A 13,995-nucleotide genomic window follows, 5' to 3' on the forward strand; every position below is an offset into this window, starting at 1 on the left:
ATTTTCATTCAGAAGGTGGCATTTACAAATCAAACACAGCTTCAGATCGTCAGACATTAGATATCAGACATGTCTTATATAACACCATGTATTTAGAACATGGATAATTTGAAGTTTCAATGCCATGCACCTTGTGTTGCTCAATCATATGCTCATAATCTGTTTAACCATTTAACTTACATTGAGTTTCAATCTTGAAATGATGATTGGGAGTTTCTTTTTCTTCTCTCTAGCTTATGCCAAAAGAATCAATAAGAAAAGGAAGATAGGATTTAATAGTGTAATTGTCCTTGATAGGTAAATCTGATGCAGCAGGTGACCTTAATTGGACTATTCTAAGCCACCCCTTTAACTGAATACATTAGTTCTCCTGGAAAACCAGTTTTGGGCATTTGGAAGTTGCTAAGTTAAATCATTTATCTTAGATTTCAATAGCATTTTGAAACCAAAACCAAAATATCCTCACCCTCGAAAATTGCTGAAATGGCCTCATTTCTATATATATTTCTGCACAACCGAAAATGCAATGGAAATTAATAAACCACAATGAAATCATTTCATTCCAGGTGAAGTTTCCAAATTATGATGAAATTCTCAGTGTAGAGAGGCATTACATATATTAGATAATAACTTGAAAACTTACATTCTTTTAGCTAACATAGGACTCTGAAACTCAATAGATTCAAAGAAATACATAAGACTCATCACACCACTGCTTTGCTTTATTTTATGAACAATATGATGATGACAAACTAGTCTAGTTTTAAATATTACATTTTCCTCACTTTCCATGCCCAGCTCCATAACCTGATCCATGGCCAGAGCCTTCGCCATAACCAGAACCATTTCCTGACCCACGTCCACTGCCAGAACCCTCGCCATAGCCTTCGCCGTATCCGGAACCACTTCCAGAGCCATGCCCATGTCCAGAACCCTCGCCATATCCTTCACCATGTCCTGAACCAGAACCTTGGCCTTGGCCATGACCTGACCCGGAGCCTGATCCAGCACCAGATCCAGCATAGGACCCAGCAGATGAACCTGCTCCTGAACCAGCACCAGACCCAGCTCCAGAGGCTGCACCAGATCCAGAGCCAGAACCAGATCCTGACCCCGACCCTGAGCCACTACCTCCTAAACCAATACCTACTCCAGCACCCACTCCAATTCCTAAACCACCACCCAAGTCCAAACCCAAATCTTTCCTTGCTACTCGGCTTTCAGCCACAATAACAAAGGTAGCAACAAGCAAAACCAAAGGAGGTAGAAACTTCCAGCCAGCCATTCTGACTTTGTGGCCAACTAAGATGTTTCTGGCTTTCTCCACTGAGAATCTAAAAATGTTAACACAAAGAAATATTGGTTGTGAATGAGAACGGAGGAGGAGAATCGCCTATTTATAATCATCTGTGACTGACGTGCACTTGATTGTGGGTCGGTGAAGTTGTAAAAGCGGAGTGGGAACTGGGGAGTGGAGGAAACAGGATATCTTTCTTTATTCTTGGAATTTGGCAATCTGTATTGATTCCCATCATTGGGCTGGAGCAGGACGTACCGCTGGATAAAGTCTGAGCTTGTGGCAGAGAAGGCTGAGACCTTTGGTGCTGCTTTTTGTCACAATCCATGGACGCTTAACACGTTCTTCACTTGTGCCGCCCAGTTGAAACTGACCCAAGATAGTGGAGGATGAATGGCACTCAACTCATTTATTATGCGTAGGCTGTAGCCTGTAGCTGCTTTTAATTAATAGTTGATAGTTAATACCTCTCCTCCTTGTCTTAGTGCTCATCGGGTGGTGCTTCTTTTAAGAAGATTCTTTATTTTATGGAACAATTCCAAACAGACAATGAACCATGCACCATTGCATTTAGTATGGGCCGACCTTATGGCAATTCTATGTATTTCTAAGTTCTTTAAGTTGATTCTCAATCATTATGTATAGGACAATCCTGATGCAAAGGCCAAAGGTCCTGCTTTGGTTTCGGTCCCATTGCCGCTGCAGCTGTCCATACCGGGAGGTTCAAACTTCAAAGTGTGTCTTGACACTAAAGTAGGGCAAATCTAGATGCCCATCATCCATGACGAGGGTAGTCTCACTACATTTTTCAATTAATTTAGTCAAAACCATTACACATATATTGAATCAATTTGCATCTGATGACCATGGCTCGTATAATAGTTGAGCATGAAATTAATATACCAATTGAAAAGCATATCACTAAACAGGAGATTCGAGTAAAAGATGTATATAGAAAGATGGAAAAGAATAGGGATTAATTAAGGCTATGTTTGGTTTGAAGGAAAAGGTAGGGAAAGGTTGGGAAATCTATACAAGGTTTGTAAAGGTTTCCTTACCTTTCCCTTCCTTTCCCTATTTTTTTCCTTCAAACCAAACACAGCCTAAGAATATCACCTCGTTTATTAATGAATTAATTCTGACAATTAGAAGTCAACTGAGTCAAAGGGTTAAAATCTTTCTTCAAGAGAATAGAGAAGGTAAAATGTAGACTTAGTTTAATTTGGATGCCTTTCTTTTGGGTTCATTTAGATATAGGTGTTTCTGCAAAATCTATTGGATTAGGGTATTTTACTAGAACTCATAAAACCATAATAGAAACAATCTAATTGGAAAGATGCATACCCAACCTTACAATTCTGAAGGTCTTAATGGTGGTTGGTGGCACTAACCAACCAGGACAGCACATGTTTTAATAAAAGGTATTTTGGTTAATGCAGTTTGGTCCTTAGATAAATTTCATTATCATGTTCACTATTTTGTAATTAAGTTGAAACTGTGACAAGTTGAATGGTCATTTTTATTTACTCATCAACAAAATCAGTTCTTTTAAAGGATAAGAAAAAAATGTTTCTTTAATTTGATAATGTAAATCAAACTGGCTTTTCTATGTGCAAAAATTACTTTTTTTTTCTAATCAGACTAGTTACTTTTCTTACAGGGAAAATCTATCATGCAGGAAAGAATGATACCAGAAAGCTTTTCACCAATCAAAACCCCATGAACTTAACTTGATGAAAACCCACTTAATTGGTTACTAATTTTATAATGCCAGTTGATTGGTTATAGGTTTTTTCGGTATCATATTTTTCTGAATCGTAGTCGAACCATTTCTAATTATATTGAACATTATTGTAGGGCTGATATTAAGTGGTTCTCATAATTAAAAGAGAGAGAGAGAGAGAGAGAGAGAGAGAGAGAGAAATGGCTTCATAACTGAATTCCGCACCATTAACCCACAAACCAAGCCCCAATGTATAGCACACTTCACGCCCATGGAGCTTCAAAGCCTCATTGTAGTACCAAAGCACATATAAAAACAACAACATATGATTCTGTATGTTTGTTTGCAGTGCAATAAGTATTTGTACTAATGTGAATGCAATTTTGGTCAATGAGTACAAGTGCAAACTTGGTTCAGTTTTGCACTGTCAAATTTATTTCTCTTGTTTGGTCGTGATGGATGATGCAAATACAGATCTCGAAGCCGGAATCAACCTACTTTACATTGTACTATGAGTAGAAAGCTTGCTTCCACATTTTTAAGCAAACGTTTTCCCATTTTAAATGAAAAAGTTATGAAAAAGCAAATTTACTTTCACTTTTAGTACAAAATTACTTTTTTACCAAACACTTGTGAAATTGAATCAGGGTGCAAATTCACTTCGACTTATATATGCACTCTTACTAAACCCATAAGTTAAGATGTTGTTAATGGAAAGTATGGTAGTGTATCATACGATATGCATCAACTTTCAGGGTCATTGAAAGGCTAATGAATAATAACTTCTTTCTCTCATACACCAGCATGTTCATTAATGATTGGTTTCGTAGATCGTTAAGTTGTTATGTGCAGATCCAGTAAGAGCCAGTACGTTACGTTGAACTGTTCTTAGAGAAACGAATTTTTTATTATTTTTAATCTTTTTTGGAAGCATGCATCCATGAATATTAACTTCTTTCTCTCATACTTTGGTGACCCTTGTTATGTTTCACATGAGAGCGTAACAGTTGGAAAAGAGATAGAAAGCAAAACATATATCTGACACTAATTAGATGACCAGCAGGTTCTTCAATTCAGAAGTACATTCATAGAATTCAGAACTACATAGGGTTTAGTCTCACCGTTTCCTTATTTATGTACAAAATGGTGATATTAATTAAACCTCTGAAACTATTGTTTTCTCTCACTTTCCATGGCCACTTCCATAGCCGGACCCATGCCCATAACCTTCACCATAGTTCTAGATCCTTCACCATATCCATATCCACTTCCAGAGCCATGCCCATGTCCAGAACCCTCGCCATAGCCCTCACCATGCCCAGAACCAGATCAAGAGCCAGAACCTTGGCCTTGGCCTTGGCCCAAACCTGATCCAGCATAAGACCCAGCAGAAGAGACTGCTCCTGAACCAGCACCTGACCCAGCTCCAGACCCAGAGCCACTACCCCCTAAGCCAATACCTACTCCTGCACCCACTCCAACCCCCAAACCCAAATCTTTCCTTGCTACTTTCAGCCACAATGACAAAGGTAGAAACAAGCAAGGCAAAGGCAAGAATAGAAAATGACCTCAACCAAGCCGAAGCCATTCCAATTAATCTACTTGTCTGCAACTCTATAGCGCCTGAACAAAGTAAACAGCTAGCCCTCGTTTAGAATAAAAGACGAAGAGATTGGGTACGTATATGTCTATCTGCTTGGGCACTTGTATATATAGCAGGGCTTGTTGTGAAGAAAGAAAAAGTGAATCGGCCATTTATAGGTGCGGTGGTAGTGCGCTCTTTGTTAGTCGGTACTCGTAAACGCGTAGTGGCCTGGAAGTGGAGAAAACATGGAAGGATTTATTTGTTTATTTTGGCTGGACAAAGTTTGTGGTGGACAAGGTAATAGCTTCTATGTTGCAATCGTTGTGCATTCGACACGTGGTCCCAACCAAAATAGTGGAGCATGACTGTCCCCTTCGGATCAACAGCTCTTCAATCTTCATCAATGGCGTTCTTGTGCTTTTGGTTTTCATGAACAGTGCTATCCATTTAGCTTCTTTTTCCATATTAAGCTGACCAGAAATTGCTTTTAAATATCAATGCATGCGGCATCCATTTAGGCATTTTCTTGGATACGTAGTAAGCACTACCATTCCTATGTATAGGGCGGGCCTACAACTGCACCGGAAGTCAAGGTAATTTCGAGTGAATTTTTTTTTTTTTCTTATTTCTTTTCGGTTTGGTGGTGCGGCGCTTGGATGGAGAAGGTGCTCCCCATGGTGTCTCTCGAGGATTTGGTGGCTCTTAGCCACTTGGATTACAACTTTTCAAAGAGCCATGTTCTTGATTAGGATTGAAGTATGATAAGTAGACACATCTATACCATATTTGAAATTTTATTAATTATAATGGGGTGATAAGAATAGAACACTAGACCACTTGATCAAATAGTATCATCTAAACGAATTATTCAACCTAAAAACTTAAGTTATTAGGGGTGAAGCTTATTCTTTAACACAGATGGAAATGGTATCCAATTGTCTGAAAAGTGAATTCAAATCCAATCCCATTAAGGGTGATCAGAATTTGACCTTTGTATATAGTTGGATCAAATATGGATCCACTTAGAAATTGTATTGTATCTATAGTAAAGATGGTTTGAATTTTGTGTTTTTACAAAGTGATTGTTTGAAGGGCTTTCAAACAACGGCTTCTAACTTTGTAAGGTGGGCCCCAAATGGAAAGTCATCTAAACACCATGGCTGTGTTTGGCATCGACGCCATTTTCTGAGAAAATGATGCCACGTAGGCACCACATCAAAGAAAGTGGTGCTTCAAACAATGTCTTCTTGCTTGGTGCCATTTTTCTAGAAAAAAAATATTGCTCTAGACATTTTCTGAGAAAGTATAGTCTAAAGCAATGCCAAATTCAATGTTTTCTAAGAAAATGGTGCGTTGTTGCCAAGGATGCAATGATATGGCATCATCTTGGATGTTGGATAATATAGACCATGTTGAAAATGTTGATGCCAGCACTGGTGCCAAACAAAACCAGTGATGCTTTCTTAGAAAACTACCTATGTGGCAGAACCGGTTCCAAACAAAATGGTGCTTACAACTCCACAAGCCCAGCACCGTTTTTATGAGAAAGCGGTGTAATGTTCCCAGCACTGATTCCAAACACCTACTATATTTGGTGAAAAACCCAAAAAGCCCAACTACACTTTAATTCAGCTAAAAAACCAACTTTCCTACGAAGCTAGTTTTAGTGTCTTCTTAATAGCTATCAATTGGATCAACACAGCTCAATCAAAGATGAAACCCTTCCAAATCAATTTGTATCTATCTACTATAGGTGGGGGTGAATTGGACTGGATTTGGTCCAATCCAATCCAGTCCAATGTCAATCCATTACAAATGGACCTGGTCCAATCTAGTACAATGAATATTTTGGACCGGTCCAGTTCAATGTCTGGGCTGTCCAATTTGTTCAAATTCCTATTAATTTAGATTGGTTACAACTCAAACTTGGTCCATTGACACCTATGTTCTTATCTTCTATCAATGGACAAGATATTGGCTAAGTCCAATACAAATTCATTATGGATGGACCAGGTCCAATCCAATATGTCTTATTGATCCATCCAATACATCCAAATTCAGTGTCTTATTGGCCCATCCAATCAGTCCAAATTGATTTTGATTTGGATGGAGTCCAACCCAAAACCGGTCTATTGACACTCCAAACTATAGGCACAAAGACGCCATCCACACCTACCTACATGACACCACAGCTACACACTGAGAACATCTCCCCATAAATGACAACATACAAGTATGGGAGATGTTCTCTGATCCTAACATGTGGCAATAGTGTCCTATGGGTAGACGTAGGTAGCACTGGTGGAAAATCTGAATGCCTATCAAATGGGATCTAAATTGTCATATAGGTTCAAGTTTCATACGAATTATTTTAAATTCATTTTGTTCATGAAATACAGTATGAAAGCCAACTTTTAGTTCATTTTATTAATAACATATAATATTCTGGTTATTTTAGTTTAATTTGCTTATACTATTCAGTATTTGATTATTATCCAAATTCAATTTGAATCTTATATAGTTCAAATATATATATATATATATATATATATATATATATATATATATATATATATCCTAAACTACCTCCCCACTTTCTCTAGAATTATCTTTAATTCCTATTTATCTTCTAAATTATCTCTAATTCCTATTTATCTCCAAAGTTATCTATAATTTAGTATAGAGTTTCTCTCCGAAATTATCTTTAATTCCTATTTATCCTCTCCCCTAATTTTTATCTATATCTATTTAAAGAAACTTCAGATTAAACAATCTAAGAAATGGTTAAAAATTCTAACAGAGTTATATAGTGACTTTAAATATTTATTAATAAAAATAATAATTTTATAATTTTATAAAATATATCACAAAATTAAGTAATAGCAATTTAAATTATGTTTTTCTGGATTATCAATTTAAATGTTTTTCAAATATTTAATAATATGTAATAGTTTTAGATAAACAAAATTCAAATAACAAAAAACTTTAAATATTTTATAGATTATTTAAATAGTTAAATAACTAAATATTTATCCTAACTAGATTTTAAATAGTTAAAATAACAAAATTATGTAAAAAAATTTAAAAACTTCTTCAAAGTAGAAAAATAATTATGACATAATATTGAAATTAATAATAATTTAATATATTACAAAATTAATAACGAAATTATGTCAAAATAGTATAAATTATGATTTTATGGATAATTAAATCCAATAAATAATTTAAAAATTTAAATATTTTACATATTATATAAGTATTTAAATAACTGGGTATTTGAAATAACAAAATATTTAACATAACTAGATTTTAAATATTTAAAATAAAGAAATTATGTAATAAATTTAAAAAAAAAATTGAAGTAGAAAAATAATTATAACATAATATTGAAATTAATAATGATTTAATATTTTACATAATATTGTAAATCACTAATTTCACTTATATCAAGTATTAATTCGAGAAAATAACTTTCAAAAAATTAATATTTATTAATAATAATTTTAAACTCTTAATCTATATTTATTATAAAAATATATATATACTAAAATTAATATTTATTGTCTTTCAGTAATTATTTATTGTTTTTGTGATAAATGCATTTTCAATGATTATATATAAATTTATTTTGTTTTGTTTTGTTATTTAATAGAAAATTTTTAATAATTATTGGAGATTAAACTACTATTAGTGTAATTTTTAAATTTAATTTATTATACTTATTGTATTCATTGTATTTTTGTTATAACTTATTGATTAATATTTATTAGATATTAAACTATTATTTGAGATTATACTATTTATTGACAAAGTTAATATATTTCCCATACTTATTGTATTTTTTCATTATCAATATATTTTCAATAATTGTGTATTTTTGCTATAAATTTTCAATAATTATTGGAAATTAAACTATTATTATTTATCAGAGATGAGACTATTAATTTAGCTAAAATTATGAGTGTTCATGAGTTGGTTCGGTTCGGTCGTAGGCTATTTAGCCAACCAAATTGACCTGGTCAGGTTGGGGAGTTGGTCAGTTGAAACCGACTGACCTTTTGTAAAAACCGACCCACTTAAGTTTTATCGATTTTGGTCGATTTTTTTGTTTGATTAGTCGGTTCAAAAGATTTAAAATTAAAAATTTAATTTAATTTTAAAAATTATAAGGCAATTATTAAAAAATAAATTTAAAAATTAGATTTATGATAAAAAACATTTTAGACTAAGAAATATGGGAAGTTTCCCATTTTTCCATATTAAAAATTATATTTAAAATATATAATATTAATATATATCCATGGTTAGGTCGTTCGATTTTGGTTGATTTACAAATGGCAAAAGTGAAATTGATCCAACTTGGTCAAATTAGGAAATTTTTTAACCAAAGCCGACCTAAAATACTAGAAAACCAACAAACTCGGGTTGAGTTGATCGGGTTGGTCGGTTTCATCAGTTTGATGAATAAACCTAACTGAAATTAATTATTATTATTTTGTATTATAAAAAAGTAATTAAAAATAGTATATAAAATATGAATAATTATTTATTATTTAAAAAGTTGAAAATATAAAACAATTGTATGCTCTTATGTGATTCTATTAGGGTCATTTAGTAGAACACATCTTATAGTTTTACATATTTACTTAAACATACCTTATATTTTTCATTTTATTAAAACATCCCATATATTTTACAACTTATTTACTTAATCAACCTTTCATTAAGTAGTGTTTGTTTTGCCATTAGGTACATGATTTTTATTCCAAAAATACCCTTAACACTTTTTTTGTACAGAAAACAAAATTAACCAAATATAGCCAATAGAGTGGTTATCCATGTCTTATAAATGGCAAATTTGGTATTTTATTTTTATTTTTTATTAAATTTATTTAAATGAATATTAGGGTCAACACTGTCATTTTCCACTGTCGTCTAATGGAAGATTTATTAAATCCATTACAAATTATAAGTGGTGTTTTAGTAAAATTTTAACTATAGGGTAGATTTTAGTAAATCCATGAAACCGTAAGGGGTATTTTAGTAAATGACCCCTTTCTACTATTTAGCTTCTGCTTAATAAATCTTATGCATCGCATGGGTCCCCACTAGTATATATATTAAAACAAAACGACCAAGAAATTTTCTCATTTTTTTGAATTTTTAATTTTTTTATTCCATATCATTTTTAAGATAACCAATGAGAAGCACTTTCCCAATAACCTAAATAATCGATTCACCTAAAATTTATCCTAAACTACCTCATCCACTATCCCCCACTTTCTCCAAAATTATCTCTAATTCCTATTTATCTTCTAAATTATCTCTAATTCCTATTTATCTCCAAAATTCTCTATAATTTAGTAGGGAGTTTCTCTCCTAAATTATCTCTAATTCATATTTATCCTCTCCTCTACTTTTTATCTATATCTATCTAAAGAAACTTTGAATTAAAAATTTAAGAATTATTTAAATATTCTAACAAAATTATATAATAACTTTAAAAAATTTATTAAAAATGCAAAAAATAATTTTATGTTTTTACAAAATATATCACAAAATTATGTACTAACAATTTAAGTTATGTTTTTACAGATTATCAATTTAAATGTTTTCAAATATTTAATCCTATGTAATAGCGTTAAATAAATAAAATTCAAAAAACAAAAAAAAATAAATATTTTATAGATTATTTAAATAACAAAATATTTCACATAACAAGATTTTAAATAGTTAAAATAAAGAACGTATGTAATAAATTAAAAAAATCTAAAAAGTAGAAAAATAATTATAACATAATATTGAAATTAAAAATAATTTAATATTTTTGCATAATATTGTAAATAATTAATTTCACATACATCAAGCAATAATTCGAGAAAATAACTTTCAAAAAAATTAATATTTATTAATAATAATTTTAAACTCTTAATCTATATTTATTATATAATTATATACACTAAAATTAATATTTTTTGTATTTCAGTAATTATTTATTGCTTTTTGTGATAAATGTATTTTCAATGATTATATATACATTTATTTTGTTTTGTTATTTAACAGAAAACCTTTAATAATTATTGGAGATTAAATTACTATTATTGAAAATTTTAAATTTAATTTATTATATTTTTGTTATAAGTTATTGATTAGCATTTATTAGAGATTAAACTATTATTTGAGAATATACTATTTATTGACTAAGTTAATATATTTTTAGTACTTGTTGTATTTTTATAATTTTTGTATTTTTCATTATCAATATATTTTACAACAATTGTGTATTTTCAATACAAAGTTTCAATAATTATTGGAGATTAATCTATTGTTATTTATCAGAGAAGATATTATTAATTTAGCTGAAATTATGAGTGTTCATGAGATGGTTTGGTTCAGTCATAGGCTATTTGGCTAACCAAATTGACCTGATCAGGTTAGGAAGTTGGTTAGATGAAACTGACTAACCTTTTGTGAGAATCGATCCACTCAAGTTGTATCAGTTTGGGTCAATTTTTTGGTTTATTCAGTCGGTTCAAAAGATTTAAACTTAAAAATTATAGTGCAATTATTGGAAAAATAAATTTAAAAATTAGATTTATGATATAAAACATTTTATACTAAGAAATATAGGAGATTTTCCACTTTTCCATATTAAGAAATATATTTAAATTATAAAATATTAATATATATCCATGGTTAGGTCACTCAATTTTGGTCAGTTTACAAATAGCCAAGTAAAACTGATCCAATTTGGTCAAATTGGTAAACTTTTGAACCAAAGCCAACTTAAAATACTAGAAAACTGACCAACTCAGGTCGAGCTAATCGGGTTGGTCGGATTCATCAGTTTGATGAATAAACCTAACTGAAATTAATTATTGTTATTTTTATATTATAAAAATTTTATTAAAAGTAGTATATAAAATATGAATATTTATTAATTATTTAAAAAGTTAAAAATATAAAACAATTGTATACTCTTATGTGTTTCTATTAGGGTTATTTACTTGAACACACCTTTAGGGATGGAAATTTTCCCCATCCCCAACGGGGACCCGACTTCCCCGACCCAATGGGGCCAAGGATGGGGATTGTTTTGGTGGGGCGAAGGGGCAAGGGACATGGATTAATAGGAATTCTTAGTCGGGGTATGGGATGGGGATTAAATATACTATTATATTATTTATATTATATATATATATATATATATATATATATATATCAAAACATATTTAAAATATTATTTATAATTTAATTTTTTTATTTATTTTAAATAAATTTATTTTAAAAAATACTATTATTTGAAAACATTTTAGGGATTCGGGTCCCCACGGGGAACCCATCCCTGTTGGGGATCAAGGATGGGGGTTAATATTTTAATCTGGGCCAGGGATGGGGAATATGGCCCCAACCTAAACCCATCCCATTGTCATTCCAACACACCTTATTGTTTTACATATTTACTTATACCTAACTTATAGTTTTCATTTTACTAAAACATCCCATATATTTTACAACTTATTTACTTAATCAACCTTTCATTAAGGAGTGTTTGTTTTGCCATTAGGCCCATGATTTTTTATTCCAAAAATACCCTTCACTTTTTTTGTACAAAAAACAAAATTGACCAAATATAACCAATAGAGTAGTTGCCTGGGTCTTATTAAGGGAAAAATGGTATTTTATTTTATTTTTTTATTAAATTTATTTAAATGAACATTGTGGTCAACATTGTCATTTTCATTGCCATCTAATGGAAGATTGATTAAATCCATTGCAAATTATAAGTGGTGTTTTAATAAAATGCTAACTATATGGTAGAGTTTAGTAAATCTATGAAACTATAAAGGGTATTTTAGTAAATGACCATTTCTGTTATTTAGCTTATGCTTAATAAATCCCATGCATCGCACAAGTCCCCACTAGTATATATTAAAACAATGAAGTCTAGAAATTTTCTCCTTTTTTTAAATTTTTTATCTCTAATATAATTTAGTAGATAGTTTCTCTCCTAAATTATCTATAATTCTTATTTATTTTCTCCCCCACATTTTATCTACAACTTCAAAATATTTATTAAAAAGACAAAAAAAATAAGTATAATTGATTTAATAATATTCATATCATTAATAATTATATATTTTTACAAAATTCATCAAGAAATTATGTACAAACAATATAAATTATGATTTTCTGGATTATTCAATCTAAATTTTATTCAAATAAGAGAAATCAAACATTAAAAATGAAATAGTATTTAAAAATTTCAATAACTAAATATCTTAAATAACATAATATTAAAATTAATATTTTAAATCAATTATTAATATATTTTAAATATTTACTGAATAAATTTTAGTTATAATAAATAGATTAAGATTTTAAATATTTAGTTAAACAACAAAATATTTAACATAACTAGATTTTAAATAGTTAGAATAACGAAATTATGTATTAATAGTACTATAATTTTATGGATTATTAAATTCAACATGTAATTAATATTTTAAAATTTAAATAATGATATTATTTCAATAAATAAATACTAATATAAATAACTAATTTCATTTATACCAATTAATAATTCTAGAAAATAGATTTCAAAATATTATTGTTTATTAATAATAATTTAAAAAACACAATCTTTATTTATTATATATTTATCTATACTGAAGTTAATATTTATTGTATTTTCAGTAATTATTTATTGTTTTTTGTGATAAATATATTGTCAATAATTTTGTATAAATATATTTTTGGTTTGTTATTTAATAGAAAATTTTTAATAATTATTGGAGTTTAAACTACTATTATTTAGCTTTTTTTAATTTAATTTATTGTATATTTTTGCTATAAACTTTTAATAATTATTGGAGATAAAAATATTGTTCACAAGTTGGTTCAATTCAGTTATAGGTTGTTTGGCCAACCAAATCAACCTGGTGAGGTTGGGGGGTTGGTCAATCAAGCTATATCGGTTTGGGTCAATTTTCGGTTTGGTCGATCGGTTCAAAAGATTTAAACTTAAAAAATTAAGTTTAAATTTTAAAAAATATAATGGAATTATTAACAAATAAATTTAAAATTTAAATTTATGATATAAACTATTTTAGCCTAAGAAATATTGGAATTTTCCACTTTCCCGTATTAAAAAATATATATTTAAAATATAGAATATTAATATATATCTATGGTCGGGTCGTTCGATTTTAGTCAATTTACAAATGGCCAAAGCGAAACTGATCCAACCCAACTGGGTTGGGAATTTGTTGAACCAAAGCCGATTGGAAATACTAGAAATCATGTTGGTCAATTTCATTAGTTTGATTCAGAATGGCAATGGGGCAGGGTAGGGACGAGGAGCCTCTCCCCATCCTTGTCCCCATGAAA

The 13,995-nt window shown here is 30.2% G+C and overlaps 1 protein-coding gene across 1 annotated transcript; it reads right to left on the reverse strand.

The window, feature by feature from the left end:
• Nucleotides 1-533: 533 nt before the first annotated feature.
• LOC148869839 (uncharacterized) lies at nt 534-1,454 on the reverse strand. The gene has a single exon (XM_088972495.1). It carries the CDS (start codon nt 1,283-1,285, stop codon nt 782-784), a length of 504 nt encoding a protein of 167 aa, XP_088828621.1. The 5' UTR covers nt 1,286-1,454; the 3' UTR covers nt 534-781.
• Nucleotides 1,455-13,995: the final 12,541 nt, after the last annotated feature.

This window comes from Nelumbo lutea, chromosome 2 (assembly GCF_056320005.1).
Source record: "Nelumbo lutea isolate HS-2025 chromosome 2, American lotus-T2T, whole genome shotgun sequence".
NCBI lineage: Eukaryota > Viridiplantae > Streptophyta > Magnoliopsida > Proteales > Nelumbonaceae > Nelumbo > Nelumbo lutea.